Source organism: Pseudophryne corroboree, chromosome 5 (genome assembly GCF_028390025.1).
Source record: "Pseudophryne corroboree isolate aPseCor3 chromosome 5, aPseCor3.hap2, whole genome shotgun sequence".
Classification (NCBI taxonomy): Eukaryota; Metazoa; Chordata; class Amphibia; order Anura; family Myobatrachidae; genus Pseudophryne; species Pseudophryne corroboree.
In genome coordinates this window covers 704,128,102-704,153,530 of record NC_086448.1, presented here as the reverse complement: position 1 = coordinate 704,153,530, position 25,429 = coordinate 704,128,102, and the positions used below count along the sequence as shown (strand labels likewise).

At 45.9% G+C, this 25,429-nt stretch overlaps 1 protein-coding gene across 4 annotated transcripts in view; it reads left to right on the top strand.

Annotated features, from left to right (window-relative positions):
* TRPA1 (transient receptor potential cation channel subfamily A member 1) overlaps window positions 1-25,429 on the top strand; it is a 227,888-nt gene that overhangs the window by 99,544 nt on the left and 102,915 nt on the right. For all 4 annotated transcript variants that reach the window (XM_063923914.1, XM_063923911.1, XM_063923913.1 and 1 more), the window contains 4 exons: window positions 4,472-4,571; window positions 19,177-19,277; window positions 19,368-19,537; window positions 22,387-22,551. In XM_063923914.1, coding sequence (XP_063779984.1) covers window positions 4,472-4,571; window positions 19,177-19,277; window positions 19,368-19,537; window positions 22,387-22,551 — 536 coding nt within the window. The remainder of the gene's footprint in view (window positions 1-4,471; window positions 4,572-19,176; window positions 19,278-19,367; window positions 19,538-22,386; window positions 22,552-25,429) is intronic.

The window sequence follows — 25,429 nt, the reverse complement described above, 5'->3', positions numbered from 1 at the left end:
TCCCGACATATTCTCCCTCCGTGGGTGTCCACGACACCCATAGAGGGAGAATATAATAGTGTGCCGAGCGTAGCGAGGCACCGTGCCCGCAGCGTGATGAGCGAAGCGAGCCCGCAAGGGGCTGCGTTCCGCTCGCCACCCCTGTCGGGATTGTGTGGTCGGGATTCCGGCATCGGGATTTCGACCGCCGGGATTCCGGCCGGCGGCATTTAGTACTGATCCCCTCATAACACGTGATTATCCTTTATGGTTAAACCTTATAGTTGAGATGAATACCACCCATGGTAAGAATATTTATTGTTCGGTCTCCAATCTGAGAATATTATGTCACATCATCATTTGCAGTTTGCTATATTTATTCTCAGCTTGGGCAGTAGACTGTGCTCCATAGCACGGGGCTCAGAGCACTTTGGCAAGGTAAAATTTCATATGTAGTAAAGTCACAGTCTTTGCTGTATTAAGTGTCCATATTTCCCTGTGAAGCTCATAATTTTTTTTGCTTTGTTCATATTTGCAATTCAAATTTTTATATTTTCATTTGACATAGAAGAATCTTCCAGCGTTGCCTAGCATACAGCTGCCACTGATAAATATTATTGTCACATTTGCAAAATGTCTTACCTGTGCCTGTGCCCAAGCTTCATGATACGACAAAGAAGATTGCAGGAAAATATCTCATATAAGCTAAAACCAGTGCATTGGCTCTTTTCTCCCATTTTCTGTAGTAAATAAGGCAGACTTAATACTGTATGGCGTCCATATATCAACGCGTTTTAGATATTTAAAACTTGTTGCGTATGATAAATGGTGCTGCAGCCAATCAGACCACATTATTTCTTTTAAATAGCTCACACTCATTGATAAATGGGCCCCTATAGTTAGTATGGGGTCTGCTACTACCCCTATGACCGGAGAGGAGAGGCGATAGCCAGCTCCCGGCCCAGCACCTGCACAATGGATCTGGAATGTGCAGGGACCAGCGCATGTGCAGACACTGCGGTGTGACTGCGCATGCACAAACCCCCGGCTTCTATGGACTGCATCGGATGCAGCCCATAGAAGCTGGATTGGGCTGTGCAAAAGGCAGTGAGTGGCTTCCTACAGGAAGCCAGCTCTCTGCTTATTGCAGCCCGGACTGGAGTATCAGAGAGATGAAACACCTCCCAATGGACTGCTTGTAGTGTCTGTGACTGACAGCTAGGACTTCCAATAGGAAGTCACTGCTAGTCACAGAGAAGTCAAGGACTGCATCTGGCTCAGTGACGTTGAACGGGGTTTCGGATTTTAACTGGGGCGGCTGAAGTCTTGCAGCCCATAGTTAAAATCCGCCACTCGTGAACTAATTATAAGTTAAATGAAACAACTTTACTCATCATTTGTTAACATTTTTCAGAATTGACTATGTGAAAGACTCGTACCAATACCAGTAATGCCACTAGTTCTCGGAGAACTGACATGTTTAATATTAGTTCAATCTACAATATACCCCACACCTGCACGCCTATGCAGCAGCCTGCAACACTCACTTTCTCAATCAAATATGGAACAGAAGGGGAAATAATGTGAAGTATTGTTTCATCCCTTTTGCTAACACCCAATCTTATTAAGATGTACTCTGAGCCTTCACACAGTGGATGAAACCATTTAATGGGTTGAATCGATACCTATGAGAAAGTAGCCTATCAAAGCACTAGGAACTAGTGACGTAAATCAGCTTACCTTGATTGGTTGTTGCACTTTTGTGTGCTTTTCAAACTATGTTATAAAATATCTCTAGTTAATAATTTTCATCTTTCCAGGAAAGTGGCAGATGACAGCTTCAGTTTAAAATAAATCTATCGGAAGGCTAAAACACTGCAGATGAAGACAAAATAATAACTGACAACATGTAAAATATCATATCAGCTTTATAATGACAGATCCACAGAGCTGGCATTCTAGATGTAATAGACATACAGTTTGATAAGCAGTATTTATATTTCATAAATGTGTATTTGCTTCCAAGAGACCTGTACTTTATGATAATGCTACAATGTGCATCTGGAAAACATGCAGTATATGTATGATGCTATATGAAGGTAAGAGGTTCAGTCCAGCCAGTTACTTACAAGTGGTTAGGAATTTCAAACCTGGGAACTTGTTTCTGTGTTCCCTGAGTCCATCACCTTCTAATTGCTTCCTTGGTAGGGAGTCGGTGACCCTCACCCAGTTGGTGCTCCTGTCACTCTTTTTCATGACTTGTGAGAGCTATGAAGGTGGAGCTGTGCAGAGACTGTGCCAGCCTCTCGGTATAACTAGGAGTCATGTTCCTGTCACTAGAATGTGATCACTTCTATAGAAAACTATTGGGCGCATGTTTACAAACAAAGCTGCACTCTGGCACTGCTCCGTGCCAGCATTCTCCTAAGTATCATGGTGTTCCCACACGCCTAGAAGCTCTACTGAATAAAAAGTAGGTGGCTGAAGCGGAACACCTTTAAGAACTATCTTTCCCAAGGCTAATTCATTTATTATTACATTTTAGACAACTGTACCAACTCAGGAAAGTTGTTCCCTACATCACTACTCTCCAATACAACAATTCTGCTTTATGCAAATGACCCTTTCTCTTCATCTGATATACTGTATACTCCCCCTTAAATGAACTGAATAAGAAGTTTTATACCGTATCTCTATCTATACAGTTGTATGATGGTTTTTTGGCAGGTAGTCGCCATGGTTTTGCCATGGTGCAGATTCACTCAATACTCTCTTTTTTTGTTTGATTTTTTTGCTCTGCTCCTAATTCTGCACCAATCATTTAATAATATGGCAATATTAGAAGTATGCACCAAAGCATCGTGCTCTCATATTGTTGGCATTTTAAAAATACTAAAGCATATTAAGGCATTACTAAGATGGGTTTGGTATGTGTGAGTGGCGGACGGGATGCCGGTGGTCACAGTATCGACACCGGAATCCTGATCTTTAAAATCCCGTCAGGAGCAAAGTAAGTGTGCTATCCCCTCTCCCCTACCCCCAACCCACCCTTCCCGCAGCCTAACCCTAAGCTCCCCCCATAGTGCTTAACCCTAACCGTCTCCCAGTGGTTCCTAAACCTATACCCACCCCCCCCGACCTAACTCTAACCCTCTTCCCTTGGTGCCTAAACCTAACCTCCCCCTGGTGGTTCCTAACTCCCCTCCATGCAGCCTAACCTTCCCCTCCTCCCAGAAGCCTAACCCGCCCAGATGGCACTTAAACCTAACCTCTCCCCTCCCCCCGATCCTGACCAGTCTGCTATACTTACGGTCGGGATGCCTATGTGTCAGGATGCCAGCTGTCGGGATTCCAGTGTCGGGCCCCTGATCCTGTCGGGATGCCGGCGTCGGTACGGAAACTGGTATCATAACCTCATCACATTGAGATGTAAAGTAAAATCCCTGTAATGTTATATGACAACTGTATCATAAATGTCACAGATGAACCAAAACCAAGCCACACTTTATATGATACATTATTTACATCTGAAATGATTAAATAGGTTTCAATTTTCCCAGCCATTTTTAAGCGCTGCAGCTGCCGACGCAGGACTCAGGAGAGGTAGGTATCGAAGAAATAGGTACAGCATGGGCAGTGTGAGCCCTCTGGACCCTGGGGCCCGTGTGCATGGCACACACTGCACCCATTATAGATATGCCAATGAGAAGTTTAAATAAGTCATAAACAAATTTCACAACAAACTTGTAATTCGCTACAGTTAGAAAAATATTTTAAGTTCTCATATTCAGTTTTATCCTCTAGGACTGGAACCATTCACAGGATTCATTTTAGAATTTTGATTAATCCTAAAGATGTTTTAGAAAATTTGTCTCAAATCGAAATTTTATTTTCCCCGCAGTTTTGGTGCATAAGGTACATTTAACAGTTAATGTTTTTCAAGTTCTCAATGAATAAAATTTCTGGCTCATCAAACTTAATTTCTATATCTAAATTAGGGTTCAGATTCAGTTTGTGATTTGACAGGATTGAGCATTTGACTGTATTTTACACTATATATTTGGCAAATTCTCTCCTGTACACAAGTAGTTTTTGTAAAAATGTTTTGAATCTCAGTTAAGTAAGATCAGTAACTGAATGCTGAAACAGATGGAATAAAGCAGGATTCTTCCTGATCTATTGCAAATGACCTTTAAGCCTTCTTATATTTATCTTTCAATAAATTGCCTGAAGAGTACATGATATTATATGTCTTTACTTGGTTATTAAATGACCCTGATGTTCTACATTTTCCATAAAATGTATTTCTTGTATTTATGCAAGATTCAGCTGACACCATATAGCATAGTTTTGTAGTATAGTGTGTAACCATTAGTCCATTAGTAACCACAGGTTATAGCTTTTCCATTGAGATACTGGGACCTGTGCATTGGCTGTTTGTTTTATCTGAATGTTTCTCCAATGTATGCTCATCTAGCTCTTTTATTTACAGGAAGCAAATATTGACTGTGTGGATAACGAATTACGCACGCCCCTTCTCTTAGCCACTTCATGTTCTGCTTGGAGAACTGTTAATTTACTTCTTGAAAAAGGTACTGTTCAAGACTTCATCCAGTGTCATTGTGCAAAGCTTTACTTTGTAAATTTTAATCTAAACACCATTTTGTGATGAATTAGTGGATTATATACTTCACTTTGAATACCTTGAATCAACATCATTCATGAAAGTCATCAGCACATGTTCAAACTCACACAGATTTGCTGAATGAGGTTGACTGTAGCATGGCACAAATAGCTATTACTGTAACTAATATCCGTAAAGAAGCACTTACTATACTATGGGCTAGATTTATCAAATATCAGAGAGATATAAGTGGAGAGAGATAAAGTACTAACCAATCAGCCTCTAACTGACAGTTTATAGGCTGTGTTTTTAAAAAAAATGACAGAAGCTGATTGGTTGTTACTTTATCTTTCTCCAAGCTTTGATAAATCTCCCCCTAAGTAATTTTATAATCTGTCTTTTGCATCCTAACATAAAAAAAATCCTTCTGTATTTAGTAAAAGACCAAGTAAGGTTTGCTAAAACATAACAATTAGCAAATCTATTCAAACCGCTTCTGATATTCAACCAAATTTTAGCAATTTTAAAGTTATACAGAGATAACTTGAGTAATTTAATCACCCAGGAGAGTCAGAACAGGTATAGTGCATTGAACGAACATAAAGAAGCCAATTATCAAGGATCAACAAATGTGACGTATCGAGGCCCCTTCTGATACTCATTCTTCTTGGATTGTTTCAGGGCATGGTATCTGTGATGTGAATGCTACTATGTGTAATTGTGGCTTGTGATCTGACTTATCAGTAGCCGACTCTCTGGACATTTTCATCCTTATCTTCACTTTGTACTTGGATTATTAACTTCCTACACAGATCGCTCTATAATGACACCAATAGATCTGTGGGGAGTTATTTTCAAATACTCTATATTGTCGCATGACCGCTTGTTATTATATTATTCAATCTTTTAAAAAAGTCCCAACGCCTTTGTTTCTGCACTTATCATTCATTACCCATATACTGTAGGTTTTCATATACCTAGGCAATACATTGCTTAGTACCTTTATAACGCTCTGGTGATGATTAAACTCCTAAATCTTGCCTGGACCGGAAGTGTTCTCAGACAGCCCCACATCACTTTACTTTGTACAGGAAAAGATTATCCAATGTATTGGGAAGTTAGTAGATGTTACATGTCATTTGTGTGCATGCAAAGTTACTGTATCTCTGTTTTCACTTTCTGCTAACAGGACCTTATAAGATAAAATTACATTACACACCTTATTTTCATAATCTGTCAGCGATATGGTGATAAAGAAGAAACAGTCAAGCAACGAGATGCAGCTGCCCGTAACATAATAAAATAGATTTGGCGTTCTCACAGGGAATACACATTACTCTACATTTCCATTATCACTATGTTTATTGTACTTATTTACATTTCTACTATGCATTCTTGACAAGTTACCATGTCCCACTTACAGTACTATACTTAGTAAAATAATAAGATTAAAGTCACAGTCCAGTGATGTGCGGTGGGGTGAGGCATGTGAGGCAGAGCCTTTCCTGTCATACTAACGTTTGTGCCAGAGTTTTTACTGTATAAAGTAAATGAAATATACAAAGAATATGTTGAAATATCTTCTTTGCATTATTCTAATCATTTTTATAGCCAAAACTCTGGAGTAAAAAGTCTATGGGAGGTGTGGCAGTGCCTCACCTGCTGATCTTTTCCGCACATCTCTGATCAAAACTCTCTGAATTTCCAGGAGTTTATACTGCTGCACCTGTGTATAATTCCCAGATGTACGCTTTGGCTCATATATTGCATGTAAATCTGGCTCTGGTGCTAGGCAGTGAGTCCTGAGCTATTTAGCTCATCGCATGTCCCTGCGTCACACGCATAAAGACAGAGAGGCAAACAAATAGAGAAACAAGAAATGATTAGAGAGACTAGAAGTAGAAAGAGTATATTGGACCTCATTCAGCTTGACCGCATGCTGGGGGCCACCCAGCACAGGGGAAATCTGCCCAGCATGCAAATACCCTGCAGCGAAGCAATTGCAATGTAATCGCAATCGCATCGCTGATTTGTGGAAGCCCCCCCTGCTGCCGCAGGTTGGCTGTGAAGGCAGATGCAGGGAAGACATTTTTTGGGTTGCAGCAGCCGCGTGTGATGTCATGTGGCCATCCTGAACCTGTCCTTGTCTCTACCGACATGCTCGTCCAACACCGAGTCGACATCCCTGCAACACCGCATCACCGCTCCGCAAACGCCTCTGCCGATCAATCAGGCAGAGGCGTTCGCATAATGAGATGTGATCGCAGTTCCCTGGCCTGCGAATGCAGAGTGCGGGTCCTGTGCATCTCAGTACCGTCCCAAGCTGAATCAGGCCCATAGAGTCAGACAGAAACAATACAATAGTATCTTCCTGTAATGGGAATACAGCATGTAACAACAGCTGTTATGTAGTAGCTCAAACTGAAGGGAGTTACTAAGGGCAGAAGGAGACCTTAGCGTCTCCATCTCACAGTGAAAATGATGATGTGGGCTAATGGTTTTGGATTATGTTATATAAATCCTGCAGTGTGTGACGTACTACACTTGTGCTGGAACTGCTATGGGTGCAGGGTACCAGGGGTGAGGGAGCACTGCATTTATCACAGATGTGCTCAATCTTTCGCCCCCACAAGGAGTTATTTGTGAAACCTCACTATGTGCTTCAGGTTTGTGAGTCCAATTGAAAAATCATGGTGGAAAGAGTTAAAACATCTCTTACAAGTTTACTGCCACTTAAGAACTCCCCATTCATATGTTTTGTTTCTTCTTATATTACTCACGTGAGACGACTTAGGGCCTAATTCAAGGTTGATTGCAAAATCTAAATCTCCTCTAATGGGCAAAACCATGTGCACTGCAGGGGGTGGAGAGATGTAACATGTGCAGAGAGATTTAGATTTGGTTGGGTTATATTGTTTCTGTGCAGGGTAAATACGGGCTGCTTTATGTTAACACTGCAATTTAGATTGCAGATTGAACACACCCCACCCAAATCTAACTCTATCTGCACATGTTATATCTGCCTCCCCTGCACTGCACATGGTTTTGCCCATTAGGCGAAGATTTTGCTTTTGCAATCAACCTTGTATTAGGCCCTTAATCATGAGAATGGTGTTAGGTGTCATTACCAGCATTTTACACTCGGAAGCTTTCATTTTTCTGAGCATAGTTAATGGCATATTAATTACCTAATAAGCACAATTACTAGTATTAAATGCTCTAGAGCAGGGGTTCTCAAACTCGGTCCTCAGGACCCCACACAGTGCATGTTTTGCAGGTAACCCAGCAGGAGCACAGGTGTAGTAATTACTCACTGACACATTTTAAAAGGTCCACAGGTGGAGCTAATTATTTCACTTGTGATTCTGTGAGGAGACCTGCAAAACATGCACCGTGTGGGGTCCTGAGGACCGAGTTTGAGAACCTGTGCTCTAGAGGGCATAACTATTGTAATATCCTACTGGCATTTTTCACTGGCTTATCCTATCCTAATAAATATTTATGCTTCATAATATTATACATTAAACAGGAAAATATTACTGTGCATTTTACATCTCGCAGGGTATTATTGCAGACAGAAGAATATTGATATATTTTGCTGGACATAATCAGTATCTTGCTGGTGCAGTATCACTAGGCAAATTTCATATTCACAGGAATTGTTAATAGTTATTTTGCAGGATGCTTATACTGTTCATATAATATTTTGTGGCGAGTTGTTATTGGGATTTCACATCCTGCTGGTCCGATATAACTGGCTATATTACATCTGCTTAGCATATACAGTACATGGAGAACCTGGATGCACCTGCCCCACAGAAAGTGTCTCTGGAAACCTACTGAAATGCTGGGAGCTGTCTTCATTTAGGGGGTCATTCTGAGTTGATCGTAGCTGTGCTAAATTTAGCACAGCCACGATCATTCACACTGACATGCGGGGGGATGCCCAGCACAGGGCTATCCTGCCCCGCATGTCAGTGCCGCCCCCCTCCCTCCCCCCTGCAGAAGTGCACTTCAAGAGTAGCTCCCGACCAGCACAGCTTTAGCGTGCTGGCCAGGAGCTACTCGTCGCTCCCCGGCCCGCAACGGCTGCGTGTGACGTCACGCAGCCATCGTGGCCCGTCCCCCCAACGGTCTGGCAATGCCTGCGTTGACCGGACCGCACCCCCTAAATGGTGGCTTAACGCCGCCATCCAGCCCCCTCCTGCCCAGCGACCGCCTCTGCCTCAGAGGCGACTGCTAGGCAACAGCGGCTGGCATGTGCCGGCGCACTGCGTTGCCAGCGCATGCCCAGTTCCGACCCGAACGCTGCGCTGCGAGAAACTGCAATCAGGTCAGAATGACCCCCTTAGTGCCACACATTAATTAAGCCAACATCAATGGAGAAATGCAATCAGGAATGATAGCCACTTAATGACCCTGTGGAATGTTAAGTCAGTACCCATAGTTTACTGACTTGTACCCTTCCTAGGTCAAAATTTGCAGGTCATTCACTGACAAAGAAAACTGGTCAGTTAAGACTAAAACTAACTTGTTAACAGAAAAGTATTTGCTTCCATTTTACAGTATATACTTGTTTTCCTATTACATCAAACTATATCTAATCACTTTATGTAATTGTAATGCTTGTATATACTGTATGCACATGTTAAACAATGGGAGTCACTTATGTGCACAATTTATAGCACAGTATTTATATCCGGTGGAAGTTACACAGTGACCCCAACGAACAATATATTCCAGTAATCATTTCTTCATTCACCTTTCTGTGAAATGACACACAGTAAACATGATTTGATTGTGCAGAACTACTATTTCCTACGCAGACTTTGAAGTAATCTTCTGTAGGTAAGGCTGTCTCTGACTCCTGGATTTACTCTGTACACTGAAATATCTTAATGTACAGTGTTCGCCTTTTTTGTTAAAACAAATAATTATTGATAATTTAATAAGGGCTCTATTATTTATCTTACAGGCAAGCTACCCCCAAGCCCGGGGTATTATACATTAGGAGGAAGAATATAAATGGCTTTACGTTTAGTTTTTTTTATTTTTATTCTTTAATATTCTTGCAACTACGTTGGTTTTTACTAAACATCTGTTTTCCAAGTAAAAATAATAAAAGGAGGGGTTATTGGACAGTGGGTATAGGTCTTTTGTTTAGTACGGGGGTAAGCTACGTACAGCATCCCAGCTGCTGAAGAACTACACATCCCAGCATACCCTGTCACATTTTTGCTGTTAAGGCATGCTAAAACTGTGTCCTGGCATGCTGTGATATGCAGTTTCATAGTGACTGGAGTGTCGGACGTTGCCTGCTCCTGGTTTAGGACATTTGTACTCACATCTGTAAAGCAATTTAAGAAATGCTATTTTTATATACAAAGAATAGTGTATAAACATATGTAAAGCATTCCTACAGTAAATAACCCTGCCCCGTAACTATCTATAATGTATTTTATCTTACTGTGCTCTTTTCTGACTTTTCATATACTAACTGGTGTTAAAATAGATTTATTTGGTAAAATTTTTGATAAATTTGGAATAAAAAAACTAATAATTTAGCAAATTCATTGAGACTTAACAACTTTTTAATTATTAGGTTACAGTACAAGTTGTGTATTACTGCAATACAGTAACCTTCCTAAATGTTCATCTTGTACCACAACAAAGATAGACGTCTAGTACCCACTGTAAAGGGGGGTACACACGGAGAGATCTGACTAGATTGCTTAGATTTTAAGCACGGACCTGTCGCGTGTATGCTCCGCAGCGATAGCGATGCGCGGCCCCACGCATCGCTATCGCCGGTGCTAGATTGAGCCTGCATACAGGTTCAATCTAGCGGGTCGCTCACTTCAGCGCTGTGTGAAGTGAGTGTCCCCCCGTCATCCCCCCACATTGCGCTGTGCTGAGCATGGGGAGAGATGTGTGCTGAGCAGTCTGTGTTAAGATCGCTCAGCACACATCTCTCCCATCAATACTGGCCTTAACACTAAAGCTAGGTACACACTATACAATTATCTGACAGATAATCTGACAGATCTAGCTGGTTTGAATGAAAATCGGATAATGGATGAGAGCAAATTACAATCTATTATTTGTTCCCAAACACTGAAATACTGTCATAAGGCGCCCATAATTTTATTGCGATTGACATAAACACTTCTTTAAGCTAGCTTATCACTAAAATAACGACACACTAAAATAACGACACGGACACGGTTAGCTGTAGTTAAAGGTCAGACGATATTTATTGATCGCTGACCTGTTCTTTAAACTATAATTGTAATTGAATTGATTTTATATTGGAGGATGGCAAAGGACAAGTCGCTACCAGACACCAGCTCCAGTCCCTTGGATGAAATCCAACCACCAAGGAGGGGAGTACCCAAACCCCGCCTCCTCCCTGCATAACCCGCATTGTGCAGGCCTCACCACTCTTTTCTCTGGCAAACGTTCGGTTCCCGCAGAGGAACGTCTAAATGTCCAACCGCAAGGTAAGGACACACCTGCCGTCCTTCTAAAGAGGGTGCCCCACAATGACCACTTATGCCCATCTGACCGCTGGTTGGTAGCGACTTCCCGCCAATCTGGCTGTCAAGAGCCCACCGAGAAAGACAAGATGCAGGAAAAAATATAGTCAGGGCGGGCGGGAGGGCATTCCAAAATGGCAAGAGGAAGTCTGCGGCACATGACCATGGCTTATATATTATTCCAAGACCAACCCCTAAACCCTTGATGGACAGCCCTATAATCCTATAGGAAAAATACCCACGAAAACACTGATCTGCCTAGCAACTGCTTAGTCACAAACAACCAATCACAAAAAATTGGGCTCTTATATGGCCTCAGGCTTATGCAGCCTTCAGCTTATCTAAGGCGCCCATAATTTTATTGCGATTGACATAAACACTTCTTTAAGCTAGCTTATCACTAAAATAACGACACACTAAAATAACGACACGGACATGGTTAGCTGTAGTTAAAGGTCAGACGATATTTATTGATCGCTGACCTGTTCTTTAAACTATAATTGTAATTGAATTGATTTTATATTGGAGGATGGCAAAGGACAAGTCGCTACCAGACACCAGCTCCAGTCCCTTGGATGAAATCCAACCACCAAGGAGGGGAGTACCCAAACCCCGCCTCCTCCCTGCATAACCCGCATTGTGCAGGACTCACCACTCTTTTCTCTGGGAAACGTTCGGTTCCCGCAGGGGAACGTCTAAATGTCCAACCGCAAGGTAAGGACACACCTGCCGTCCTTCTAAAGAGGGTGCCCCACAATGACCACTTATGCCCATCTGACCGCTGTTTGGTAGTGACTTCCCGCCACAAAGGTTTAACAAACCACCCCGCCATCCAAACCAATAAGAACCAGGAAAACAAGGAAGCTAACTGAAAGGACCAAAACCCCAGGTAAGAAAAACCTGCAAAAATCCAGCCGGAGAAGACGAACGCCTTCCCCCTTGTCGAAACTGCGGCTGACTCAGTACAAGCAGAGGATGCCTGACCACCTAAAAGCCATAACCCAAAACACCAGCTGTCCTACGCGCCAAGTAATGCCCTGCCGCCCAAAAATGTAAGAGTGGCCAAACCAGCCATTTCTGTTCAAACCATCGACGGCTGCAAAAGAAAAACACCCTAAAATCATCACACTGACATACATCACATAGGAAAACCAAGTGACAGATAACAGAATTAACCCAAGTGAAGGAGAAAACTCAAAAAACCTCCCGTGGACCTATGATGAGCCAATTGTAATTAGGCCCCCTCGGAGGAAAATTTAAAAATTCACTTCACACCCTCGATTCCTGAACGCTACCCGGTCAAAAACCGACGGGTAAACAAGTTTTTGGGTTAGCGCAGCAGGCGCAACTAAACATTATCCATATGCAGAAGGCGTATAGTAAGCATCCCTCCACGGAGCACCTCCTGAATAGCTGCCGTGGAGGACCCTGTGGCTGCCGCACGGTAGCCACCCCCATCCGCAAGGAATAGGACCTAAAAAGTATACCTCCAACGGCCCACCTCCTGAATAGCCGCCGTGGAGGAACCTGTGGCTTCCGCATGGTAGCCACCCCCATCCGTATGGAATAGGACCTAAGAAGTATACCTCCAACGGACCACCCCTTGAATAGCTGCCGAGGGGGACCCTATGGCTGCCGCACGGCAGCCACCCCCATCCGCAAGGAATAGGACCTGAAAAGTATACCTCCAGCGGACCACCTCCTGAATAGCTGCCGCGGAGGACCCTGTGGCTGCCGCATGGCAGCCACCCCCATCCGCAAGGAATAGGACCTAAGAAGTACACCCCCAACGCCCCAGCTCCTGGACCGCTGCCGTGGGGGACCTTGTGACTGCCGCCCAGCAGCCACCCCAATCTGCAAGGAATAGGACCTATAAGGAGTAAACCTCCAACGCCCCAGCTCCTGAACAGCCACCGTGGAGGACCCTGTGGCTGCCGCATGGCAGACTCCCCAATCAGCAAGGAACAGGACCTAAGAAGTATACCTCCAACGGCCCAGCACCGGAACCGCTGCCGAGGGGGACCCTGTGGCTGCCGCATGGTAGCCTCCCCAATCCGCCAGGAACAGGACCTGCAACAAGCATATCCCCAACAGCCCTGCTCCTTAACAGCTGCCGAGGAGGACCCCGTGGCTGCCGCAAGGTAGCCACCCCAATCCGCAAGGAATAGGCCCTAAGACGTACATCTCCAACGGCCCAGCCCCTGAATAGCTGCTGTGGAGACCCCTGTAGCTGCCGCATGGCAGCCTCTCCCATCCGCAAGGAATAGGACCTAAGAAGTATACCGCCAACGGGCCAGCTCCTGAACATCAGCCGAGGAGGACCCTGTGGCTGCCGCATGGTAGCCACCCCAACCCGCAAGGAATAGGACCTAAGAAGTATACCCCCAATGGCCCAGCTCCTGAATAGCTGCTGTGGAGGCCCCTGTGGCTGCCGCATGGCAGCCTCCCCCATCCGCAAGGAATAGGACCCAAGAAGTATACCGCCAATGGGCCAGCTCCTGAACAGCTGCCGTGGCGGACCCTGTGGCTGCCGCATGGTCAGCCGCCCCATTCTGCAAGGAACGGGTACCGAACCCAAACACAGCAGCAACACTGTACCTTAGTGAGAGGACCAGTGAGCGCCTGTATCAGCAACTGGTCGCCCCCCCCGGAGGCCCATCTATACTCATGCTCCAGGCGCAGCGGGCAGACACCCACCACCTCCTGGGCCTCCAAAGACACCCAGCTACCCCCAGCTGCTTGATTCGATTTAGATCACACCATCCTGCAGAGCAACCGACCACCCTGCATCCCGCGTTACAGAGAAAGGTCCCGCCACCCCTCGCTTACCCGCAAAACCCAGAAGAAAGCCAAAGCAACGGCTAATCTAAACAGGGGCCACCTCCCACACCAACTTGGCGACAGGAGGCAGCACACCCAGCAAATCCGCCAAAATTTGCCACGTAGCAGGCCCACGTGTATCCACAGGCGCGGGGCGCCTAGCCTCAACCCTAAAGTGCTAACGAAAGAGCAGGCGGGGTCCACCAGCCCGCGCAGCCTAGAACGGAAGGAAATGCCCGCAAAGGCAGGATACCTGGCCGCCTAGGACCTCCCTCCCAAATAACGCTCGAACAGGAAAACCATCAAACCGTCTACCAGGGACACACCCGCTGTATCCAACCTACTGAAAAAACACCAGGACGCAGCAGACGCCCCAAACGAGGAAGGAGCCAACGCCTGCCTAGTCCGAGTAGCCAACCCGCCTGGACAATCCACCCGACAGCAGACGGGCATGAGAAAACCTTATGACGCCACCTCCGGAACCCACTCGCGGCACTCATAAAACTGCAAAGAAACAAAGCATCCGCCAACCCATTCCGACTCCGGAGCGGGATGGTAAAACTGCACCGCCAGCAGCCACGCAGACGTCGCAACAGCCGCAAAGCCTGGGGGGACCGTAGGGAACAAGGAGGAAGAGGCCACAACAACCTCCCCGTAAAAACTATAGGAATGAAGACCAAATCTACCCAAACATCACTGATCCCGCGGGAAGGGAAACTGCAGTACACAACCTGGTCAACCCCGCAGGGGCCCTTAGGATTCTTGCAAACTATGCCACCCATGGGGATAAACCTGCTCGCCAAAGGGGAGGAGCTAACAACTGCACCCGCTTAAACCGAACTTCGCGTTACCCCCCAGCTGTCGTTAATAAAACCCCAAAAGTGTCGGTACCTTGTCAGTGGGGAGGCGACAGCAACCCGCAATTGTGCCCAGCGCCAACCCCTGAAACCTCAGGCAACCGGTAGGGCCCTAGCCGCGTACCGGGGCAACGGGATCCTCCAGGACCCTGACAAAGACCCGGCAACCTACAGAAGGATAGCTGCAAACCAAAAATGCCTCCCAGACCCATGAAGAGAAAATAGTCCCTGTAGCGAGAAACACCGAAGGGGCCGGATCCGGACCGTATGTGCCAACGCAAGAAAGTGCAGAAATTCTCCAAAAAGGCACATGAGACAGAAAAACTCAGGGGCACCAACCGGTCAGCATAAAACAGGCCCCTAATCGATGCCCGAAAAATTGGAGGTGATAGGGACGCAGGGGAAGCGGCGCAAACGCGACCAACGTATAAGTTAACCAAAAAGGAGGTACCCGGCCCATATTCCTGGAACAAAACGCAGAATCCCTAAAAGACTAATCTCACCCCACGCGAGGTATCGGAAATGGAGCATGAAAAGAAAAGCCCCCTGAGGATACGACAAATGTAGGCTAAGGCGGCACCAGCCCGGGGTCCCTGGCAACAACCCCACAGGGAAGAAGCACAAGCCGGGAAGAGATGAAAAAACGGCATAGGGGCCACACGAGCCCCAAGCCGGTTCGGTGACCACCCTCCTTCGGACCTGATGCGGGAAAGCGTGCGCGGACTTACAACACCCGCTCGCGGCTGGGGCCCCATCACTGGACGGGAGACAGGCCTAGCAAATTTGCAGGAGTGACGAACACGGGAGTGGACCTATGGTGTACTGGCCCCTGCCATAAGCGAAACCTCCCCCCTACCAAGGAGCGCAAAACAGAAACGCCAACTACGAGGGTCCCGCGGTCTGGGACCCCACTGTGCGGTCCGGCCTGCCGGGCGACCCCCAAACACAACCCCAAGAAATTGACGTTACCCCCCAAACCCGATGGACTTCACGTCGTAATCACCCCAAGCGGAAACCTAGGATTAAAATTGCATGCGCCGACACAAAAACTGCACCATGTGGGGATACGCGTCAGGTCGCGACCCGGTGCAACAAGCCGTAAAATCCAAAAACCGTAACCACAGATGAAAAGTACGGAAAGCCGTCTCCCCAATCCCCCCCACCGTCCGCCTTCTCAGCGAACCGAAGGGGGCAGAGGAAACAGTAACCGCCGACGCCCTGCCTTTCCGAGATGCCTAACGCCACGCGCCGCGCCATGAGCCTAGCCAACTAACGCGGGCGCCCAGGAGAACCAGAGGAAAACGCTACAAGAAGGTACAAGAACTGTAAAGTAATGATAAACAACAGCATGCTCACCGGTGTCTGGAGGACGTGGAATACCATCAGCCGTCTCCACCGCCACCGACCCTGTCGTTGCTTCATCCACTGTCGTTGCAGCCGCATCCCTTCTTTGTCACCGATCCCTCCACGATGAATCCACCGACTCCCCGGATCGCAGACACCTGTGCGGCCGAAACAGAGGGGACAACAAGCGCAGGAAGCGCCCGCGCATAAAGACAGAAAACAGGAGGCACAAGCGGAGGCAAACGAACGCTGCAACCCTTGGAGAGCGGGCTGAGGCGGGGGAAAACACCCAGATGGGAGGGAGGAACACGCGGCAGTAGGGGAAGCCCGGCTAAACGGGATGACCCAATGGCGTATGCCGGAAGCCAGGAGGGCCAAAAACCAGGCACGCGGGTCCGCGGCCGCTGAGGCATTACCAAGCTATGAACCCGCAAAGGGGGGGGGGTGGAGACCCGAGGCCCCTTGAAGTAACCTGCGGGTAAGGACCCCGGACGCAGAAACCGCCGCACATGGCGCAAATTGTGGGAAGGAGGCAACAGGCAGACCCGGCTGCCGCGCCCCGGGGGACCCGTGAACTGTACCACATGGGGCAATGAACCAAGCAGCCCCAGGGAGCAGGGGCCCACAGGTGGGACCGCGGCTTGAGCCCCGTGGCAGGTGACCCCGAAAAGAAGTCGCCAACACCCCGCGGGCCCTGGAGGAAAAAACGTGGACCCCCGTCCACCAAACCCAGAGCGTCCGGCCCCCCGTACCCACCCTCGGCCATCATAGCATGCCCCCCCCCCCCGCATGGGGGAGCCGTAAACCCCAAACCCAGGCACCGTCTACCAGGAGGGCAGGGTGCTTCCCACGCGCCGTTCCAGCCCACACAAGCCGCCGCCCGTCACCCCCCCCCCGCATACAGCCCAGGGCCGCCAGGCCCACGTGGGCGCCGGAGCCGCCAGCGGTGGGGGGAGAGCGGTGCGCTTGGAAACGCCGCGCGAGGAGAGGGGAATCCGCAGCGTCGCGGGCGCCGGGGAAACCACCCGCGTCCGCCCCACGCCCGCGGCAGCCGCGGCAGGGGCGCCCGTTCCCTCCAGACCGGCCAGACGGAGGAGAGGCGCGGACCGCGGCATCGCGACCCCGCCGGGACCCGCTGTCAAGAGCGGGATGCAGGGGCAGGGGAGACTATAGCCGGGAGCGCGGCCGAACAAAACACCATAGACCGCTGCGGTAGGGGCACCGTGTCCCTCGCACGGACGAGCAGCAGGGGGAGAAGCGTGGCCGCAGCGGTCCGACACCGCCGCGCTCTGTCCGGCGCGGCAGGCCATCAGACGCTATCAGGCTGCAGCTAAGAGACGGGTGGGGGGGGAGAGGACCTGGTGGACGAGGCATAGCTGCGGGGGGAACAGGAGCCACAAGCACCATGCTTGAAAGAAAAGCAAGTAGAAAGGGGGGTAGGGGAGGGGGGGAGGGAGGGGGATGGTGGGGGAAACATTGCAATGAGGACACCACAAATTAAATAAATATGAACAACCTATAAAGCAATCAGTACTCAGCCTTCCTGGGCCATTCCAAAATGGCAAGAGGAAGTCTGAGGCACATGACCATGGCTTATATATTATTCCAAGACCAACCCCTAAACCCTTGATGGACAGCCCTATAATCCTATAGGAAAAATACCCACGAAAACACTGATCTGCCTAGCAACTGCTTAGTCACAAACAACCAATCACAAAAAATTGGGCTCTTATATGGCCTCAGGCTTATGCAGCCTTCAGTTTATCAAAACAGTCGGTCATCCAAGTTGGTTAAATTTGTTTTTAACCAATTTGTATAAACAACAGGTTTTGTTTGTTTTCCAGTGTTTGGGAACAAATGATAGATTATAATTTGCTCTCATCCATTACCAGATTTTCATTCCAAGCAGCTAGATCTGGCAGATTATCTGTCAGATAATTGTATAGTGTGTACCTAGCTTTACGTTTCTCAATGAGGACTCCATGAGGGATACTCATATGGCTTCCTTATTTGACCAGACCGTTACCACTACATGTCAATGTCAATCACAAAGTAAACACAAATGACCAATTTAATCAAAGTGTATTGTAATTAAATACAAACTATTCAATCATTCTTTCTGTCAGTTATCATGAAAATAACTTTCACAGAACTATGATATCATATAGTACATACAGATAATACACTAAGGGGGCAATTCAATTACTGTAGTTACAGGATTTGCCGCTGTATTTTAGTGCCAGGAGCTTTCAATTGCTGCATACAGCAAACTATTGAATAGCTCCATACACTTAACCTGAGAGCTAAAACGCTGCGGTAAATCCTATGGCTAAATGAAGAGTCACCTACAAATTCCATTCAACGGGTAAGGCAAGATTATTTTTTTGTCCATTTTCCAGTGTTTTGGGGGCAAATAGTTGATTGTAGTAGCCAGTACATCCTACTAAATCATGAAAAGTATTCTGTATTGAGCTAACATCAAATACAATAAAAACAGAATTCAAAATGACCTCAATTCTCTCCTCTTTTGTCAAAGCCATCTTTAGTTACTTGCAACAAAGAAAGTGTTGTAACTTTTGAACCATAACTGCTATTTCACATCTGTTTGCAGCAATAAACTTTTCAGCAAATTCTGATGGTGTTAGACATGTTACACGACCCCCTTTCCATTTGAAAAAACTGACTTTGATTCAAGATGGCCGATTTCAAGATGGCGCTCATGTTCGGTACATACCCTAAAAGATAGCCCACCTCACCCATACCTTCCTGGAGTATTCAGTTTACCCATTTCCTGCACAGTTTTTTTGAAACAAAAGGGTGTACTGCGACTTTTGAATCATCCTGTATATCTCTAAAATTACCTGTGGCGAGACAGAAGCATTGACTGAAACCTGTATAATTTATGACATGTACTACCAGGGGCAGAATATTTTATGCTCAACAGTTCATGCACCATCCTGTATTTCAAATACACTTGGCTCAATAAACTCACTTAATAATAAATGCCACATTTTAGGAGCCGATGTAAAACTGACAGATAACTTTGGACGGAATTTTCTTCATCTCACGGTATTGCAGCCTGGAGGCTTGAACAATATCAAAGGTGACTTCCTGCAGGTACGCTACATTATGTAACACATGACATCTGGTAATGCATATTTTGTAGCTTGATATTCTATTTAGTTGTTTCCCAATTTTATGTGTTAGAGGAAGGACATCAAGGAACTTGTAAGCGATGAAGACGCAGATGGCTGCACCCCTCTACATTACGCCTGTCGCCACGGTGTCCCAAATTCTGTGAACAATTTGCTTGGTCTCAATGTGTCACTGTATTCCAAGAGCAAGGATAAAAGATCAGCTTTGCATTTTGCAGCTTGGTGAGTTGTATGGCATTGGAAATAAATGTAACAGATCGGTAGGCAGTGATGGCTATTCTGAGGAAGGTGGTTGCTGAAACGCGTTAGTAGTTTCAAGTTAAAACTACTGCTGCACTGAGCTTTCATTCCATCTGTTTAGAAGTGATCCTAGGACCTAACAGCTACTATACTTTGTGACTTTTTTTGAACATTTTTTTTAAGTAGTTCTGCAGTTTGTAATAAATTTGTTTTATGCAAACATTCCCATCCCCCCCCCCCCCCCCCCGGAAACAAAAAACAGGAGGCACCTGGTAATTACTTGCTTGTGATAAGTGAGATTTGAATATATCATCGTGAGTGCAATTTCAAAAGATTGCTTCTGTATTTATCTGTCATACTACACCATGGAGGCTGTTCTATTTTTTCTGAGGAAAATATAAGAAGGGGTTTGAATACCTACGATGCGAAGTAAGGTTGGCCAATTACCCTGCAAACTCTATTCTTTAAGGTGAGGTATACTGGTAAAGAAATTCAGCAACTCCTGCATTAGAAAATCAGGGTTCTTTTATTATTAGTGTAATTTATTTTTTCCCCATCATATGGTGTAGTGGTAATTAGCATTTTAAGCACAGGAGGGATTAAGACATAGTATGGGGCCCATTTATCAATGAGTTTTAGCTATTTAAAACTCATTGCATATGATAAATGGTACAGCAGCCAATCAACCCCCAACTGTAATGTTTCAAACACATGACAGTTAGGAACTGATTAGCTGCAGCACCATTTATCATGTGCGACAAGCTTTCAATAGCTAAAACTCATACTAAATTGGCCCCTATGTGTTAATTATATGAAAGATTTCTTTCCTAAAACCTTTTGGCTGATTTATCAATGCCTTTTGTCATAAGTAACAAGTTTTAAAACTCATTGCGTGTGACAAGTGGTGATCCAGCCAATCAGCTCCTAACTGTCATGTGTTTCTAAAAACAGTGCTATTTCTAGCGGTGGGCCACGGAATTATGCGTTTGCATCGTGACACATCATTTTGTAAAACTGACATTTTTCACACAGGTCGGAGCTGATTGGCTAGTACTTTATCTCCATCCACTTTAACTCTCTCCAAGGCTTAGTACATAGTCTTACATGATTTTAGGCTGACTGTGGTGTTGGCAGAGTAATACAACTGGATAGCATTAATACTACAGGTTGTGTAGTAAAAGTTCATTCTGCTTGATGATTAGAGGAAGAATTAATAAAGTGTCTAAAAAGGGAAAGTGGAGACGTTGCCCATAGCAATCAATCATATGCCAGCTACCATAAATCTAGTAAAAGTCTAGACTATGATAGGTAGACTAGAATCTGATTGGTCACTGTAAGCAATACCTCCTTCTTTTCTTTTTGGGAAGCTTTAGTAAATCTACCCACAAAGAAAATGTTCATACTGTAGTTACTTTTACATTGATCATGGGGGTTTGTAATAAGCAAAACATGAAACATTATACACATATACTATACAGTGTTTTTATCTTTAAAAGCACTGAAATCCAGTTTAATATTATAGTGGTGTTATTGTATTACCTAGCAACCACTTGGCACCGTATGCAGATTTGTTTATGCAGTTCTGTATTTTGAACCCAGTACCCAATTTAAGAAGTGTTCCAATTAGTAAATCCATACCCCAACGCACATTATATGCTACATTTTGGGGATGATTCAGAGATGGACGCAGCCACGCGTCTGTACTCAGCAACTGCATCCATCTGGTCTGCTCACCAGCCGCAGTGCGCATGTGCGACCCTTCTCCTTGCGGAGATGCGGCCGCAAGGTGATTAATAGCAGCGGGCCTACAGGGGTTGGCGTTTCGGCACTGTGGGGCATGGTGGGCCAAATGGGGGCGTGTTGTGGCGTTTTCGGGGCAGCTGTATGATATCACACACAGCTGCTCTGATAAAAAAAATGGTGGTTCTACCTCAATTCGATGCGTCCGCAATTACATTGTGGACGCTTCGCGAGGAGGCGCCGCACACATGTTGGGCGGCCTTACCCTATGCTGTGAGGAGATGGACGCAGATATTGCTGTGGGTAAAATCGGGCAGATCTTGGCCCTCATTCCGAGTTGTTCGCTCGCAAGCTGCTTTTAGCAGCTTTGCACACGCTAAGCCGCCGCCTACTGGGAGTGAATCTTAGCTTATCAAAATTGCGACCGAAAGATTCGCAATATTGCGAAAAGACTTCTCTGTGCAGTTTCTGAGTAGCTCGAGACTTACTCTGCCAGTGCGATCAGTTCAGTGCTTGTCGGTCCTGGTTTGACGTCACAAACACACCCAGCGTTCGCCCAGACACTCCTCCGTTTCTCCAGCCACTCCCGCGTTTTCCCCAGAAACGGTAGCGTTTTTTCAAACACTCCCATAAAACGGCCAGTTTCCGCCCAGAAACACCCACTTCCTGTCAATCACATTACGATCACCAGAACGAAGAAAAAACCTCGTAATGCCATGAGTAAAATACCTAACTGCATAGCAAATTTACTTGGCGCAGTCGCACTGCGGACTTTGCGCATGCGCATTAGCGACTAATCGCTCCGTTGCGGAAAAAAAATAACGAGCGAACAACTCGGAATGACCACCCTTGCTGCTTGTGGAAAAAGAAGCATATTCTAAAGATATATCCAACTTCTGATTATGAGCTGGAAGCTAAAGCCAGACCTTCAGACTGTGCTGTACTTTCTTATTACGTATGATTTAACAGCTTTCTACATGAACTGTGGTCCTATTGGTTATTCGCATAGTTTCACAAAGAACATGCACTACATAAAAATAAAGGTAGCACTCAGAATGCGGGTACACTCATACTTCCTTTCATCAATATAGCTATGGACGTTACAACACCTGTGAGAGGCTCCTGAGGTTTGTGCCAGACGCCAGGCTACTCAATGATGGAGATGCTAAAGGACTGACTCCTCTGCACTTGGCTGCACAAAATGGACACGACAAAATAGTTTTCCTCCTGCTGAAAAAGGGAGCCCTCCTTTTAAGGTAAAAAAAGCCCCACTTTCTGCTTTATATAAAACAATTGCGTTGAGTGCTAGTTAAGCAGCTTTTTTATCTAGAATGTTAAACAAAGCAAAAAAAAAAAAAATGTGATTGACACTGGTAACACAATGTGAGACACTGTAGCCTGAAAAACATGCACTAGAAAACAAGTCAAATACAATAGTTTAAATACTAGGTACACAATTAGATGTCAACCTTTCAGGGATTACTGTATAACCTACATAGATTTTTGAGTTATTATTGAGCTATATGGGTAAGGCGTGGGAACAGTGCCAGCTACAGCAGCCTAGGACAATGTGGAAGCTATGAGATGGGTAGATGCATAACAGACCTGCTTCTTACCAACAAGTATTATCCTTATATGCCTAATGTAAATTTAGTCAAGATGTTAACTTTGGCTTCCAAAAGACAATAACTTGTCAGTGGTAGTTTTAAGTACAGGCTAGCAGGGTTGCTGCAGTCACCCTGCCAGCGCTGTACGATTAGCATGTGCTTATCTGCTGCCCGCACCATGCTGACTGCCTCCCGCTACTCACCTCATGCAGCCGGCAGTAGGAGAGATGTTTGGGAGCTGAGGGACCTACTGCCTCGGCCGGACCCAGAGAGCTGGTGAGTGACGGGGACACAGGCAGCAGGGTGTATGACACACACACACTCTCTAAAGGGACGCTCTACCTGGAGTAATGTGTGTAAGGGGCTCTACCAGGGCATTACCTGCATAAAAGGGGCTCTACCTGGCGTAATATGTATAAGGGGCTCTACCTGGCATAATATGTATAAGGGGCTCTACCTGGTGTAATGTATATAAGAGGCTTTGCTCTACTGTGGTGTAATGCATGTAAGGGGCTTTAACATGGCATAATGTGTATAAGGGGTACTATTGTATGGTGTAATGTGACTGACAAACAGTACTGTGCAGTGTAATGCGAATTGGTACTATTCTGTGGCCATGCCCCTATATTTTTGTTGTGGATCTTCAGCGTGTACTGTCCCTGTTTTGAATGGGGGGGTCGCCACAGGAAACATTTGCCCTGGGCGCCACAAAGTCTAGAACCAGCCCTGTATACATCAGTTCCATCACACTGCATGACAAGATGCACCTCTCATGAGGTATGGATCGTGGGCCTAATTCATGTCTGTACACAATGGCGGATTATCATGCAATGAGCGATTATCAGCAGACTGGATACGTGCAGCAATCACCATGTGCACGTGCAAAGGTGCTGCTGTGATCCCACAGCAATGAGGATTACATCGCAAAGTGCCTGAAAGAAAGTGACCATTTGGAGGTGTCAACTGGGAGTTTACAGGGAGTGGTTGGCAAAACGCAGGCATGTCATGTCCATGACGGATATCTGCCGTCAGCTGTGAACTCTTATGTACAAATACAGATGCAGCCATTCTCATATTACTGTGATGTGGCTTTCTCCGTAGCGTGCCAGGATGTGACTATTCACAGCCACCGATCATTCCATTAGTCGCAGCCCAGCATGACATGCAGCAAGCCATGTTGCAGCATGTTGCAGCAGCAAAGATGAGCATGGCTACCTCAGTACATGGCTCCTGTGTCGCTATTGCTGTGTCCAGTCTGCATATCCATAGGCCTACCCTTTTCCTCGATGTTCCTCATTCCTGCATATAGGCTGCAATTGTGATTGAGTTTGCGATGAGTCCGATGGACGTCTCTGATCATTCCTGGGCAGCTTCAGTTGCTAACATTAACAACTCCATAGCCGAGAAAATCGCAATCGCAAATTAATTTGCATACAAACATAAATTATTCCTGTGTTCCACAGCTGTCCCATCCTAACCACAGTCTCGGGTGTAAGTATTTTATTGCTAAAATGTAATTAAAATGTACCATTGATCACACTGGTACTGCTCTTCCCTAGACATGGAACCCTGTGTCAGATCTGTGCTAGTATATGGAGTTTTGTTTCTGTAAGTGGGATTCTTCCTGAGTTCTCCCTAATGAAATAACATACAGAAAGCCCACTGGTAAAATGCATTGACTTAAACTTTAAGTCTTAAAGGGTCTTTTCACTTAGCTTAAACATGCTTTACTGAACTCTTACAAAGTATGTGACTGTTTCTTTCTGCACTGTTACCAAAGTGCCAAGAGGTGTGTATCTCTTGTACAGAAGGAAGTGGCTGATATATTGGACCCCTGCCATTCTTCTAATGAATAACCTTTATTTATATACAGATGTGTCCTCATACACTATTGCTGCAGTCGCGCTAGGTCCGCTGCAACTCTATTTGCATCGAGCGTCTTTTTCTCTAAAACCTGTATCTTAGTTGCACTGTGATGTGGCAAAACTGCTTCAGTAGACTGCACTCATTAATTTGACGTGACACTTGTATATATCTGTTGAAATGAGTCTGAATCTGTATAAAAAGTGCTATGATGCAGCTGCTTTTATCACGCCCAGTTCTGTTGTGCTTCATCTGCGACTTTGTACATACAGTAACTAAAACTAATACCTGTGCAGTTAAAGTAGCAGTCCAGTGTCTCTGGTACAGACTGAGTGCTGTTTCGCTGTGTCTGCAGTGCAAATAAGGAACACTTGTTTGTTTGTTTTTTAATTAGTGCGTTACATGGCTTGGCATGGATCACGTGTACCAGGCATATCATGCTGTATGGCATATTGAGGCCAGGTGTTTGAGGTCACATCTGTAGCACAAACATATTATGCAGCACTTACAAAGAAACATATGAAAAGCTCCTTGTGGAGCGAAACATGTTTGAAGAAGGACTCTGGCTGTGATATAAGCCCATAGAAAACATGAGTTGACAGGTGATAAACCCAGCAGAGCCATAACTACGTGCACACCTGGCACACAGCGTAGTCGCCCTGAG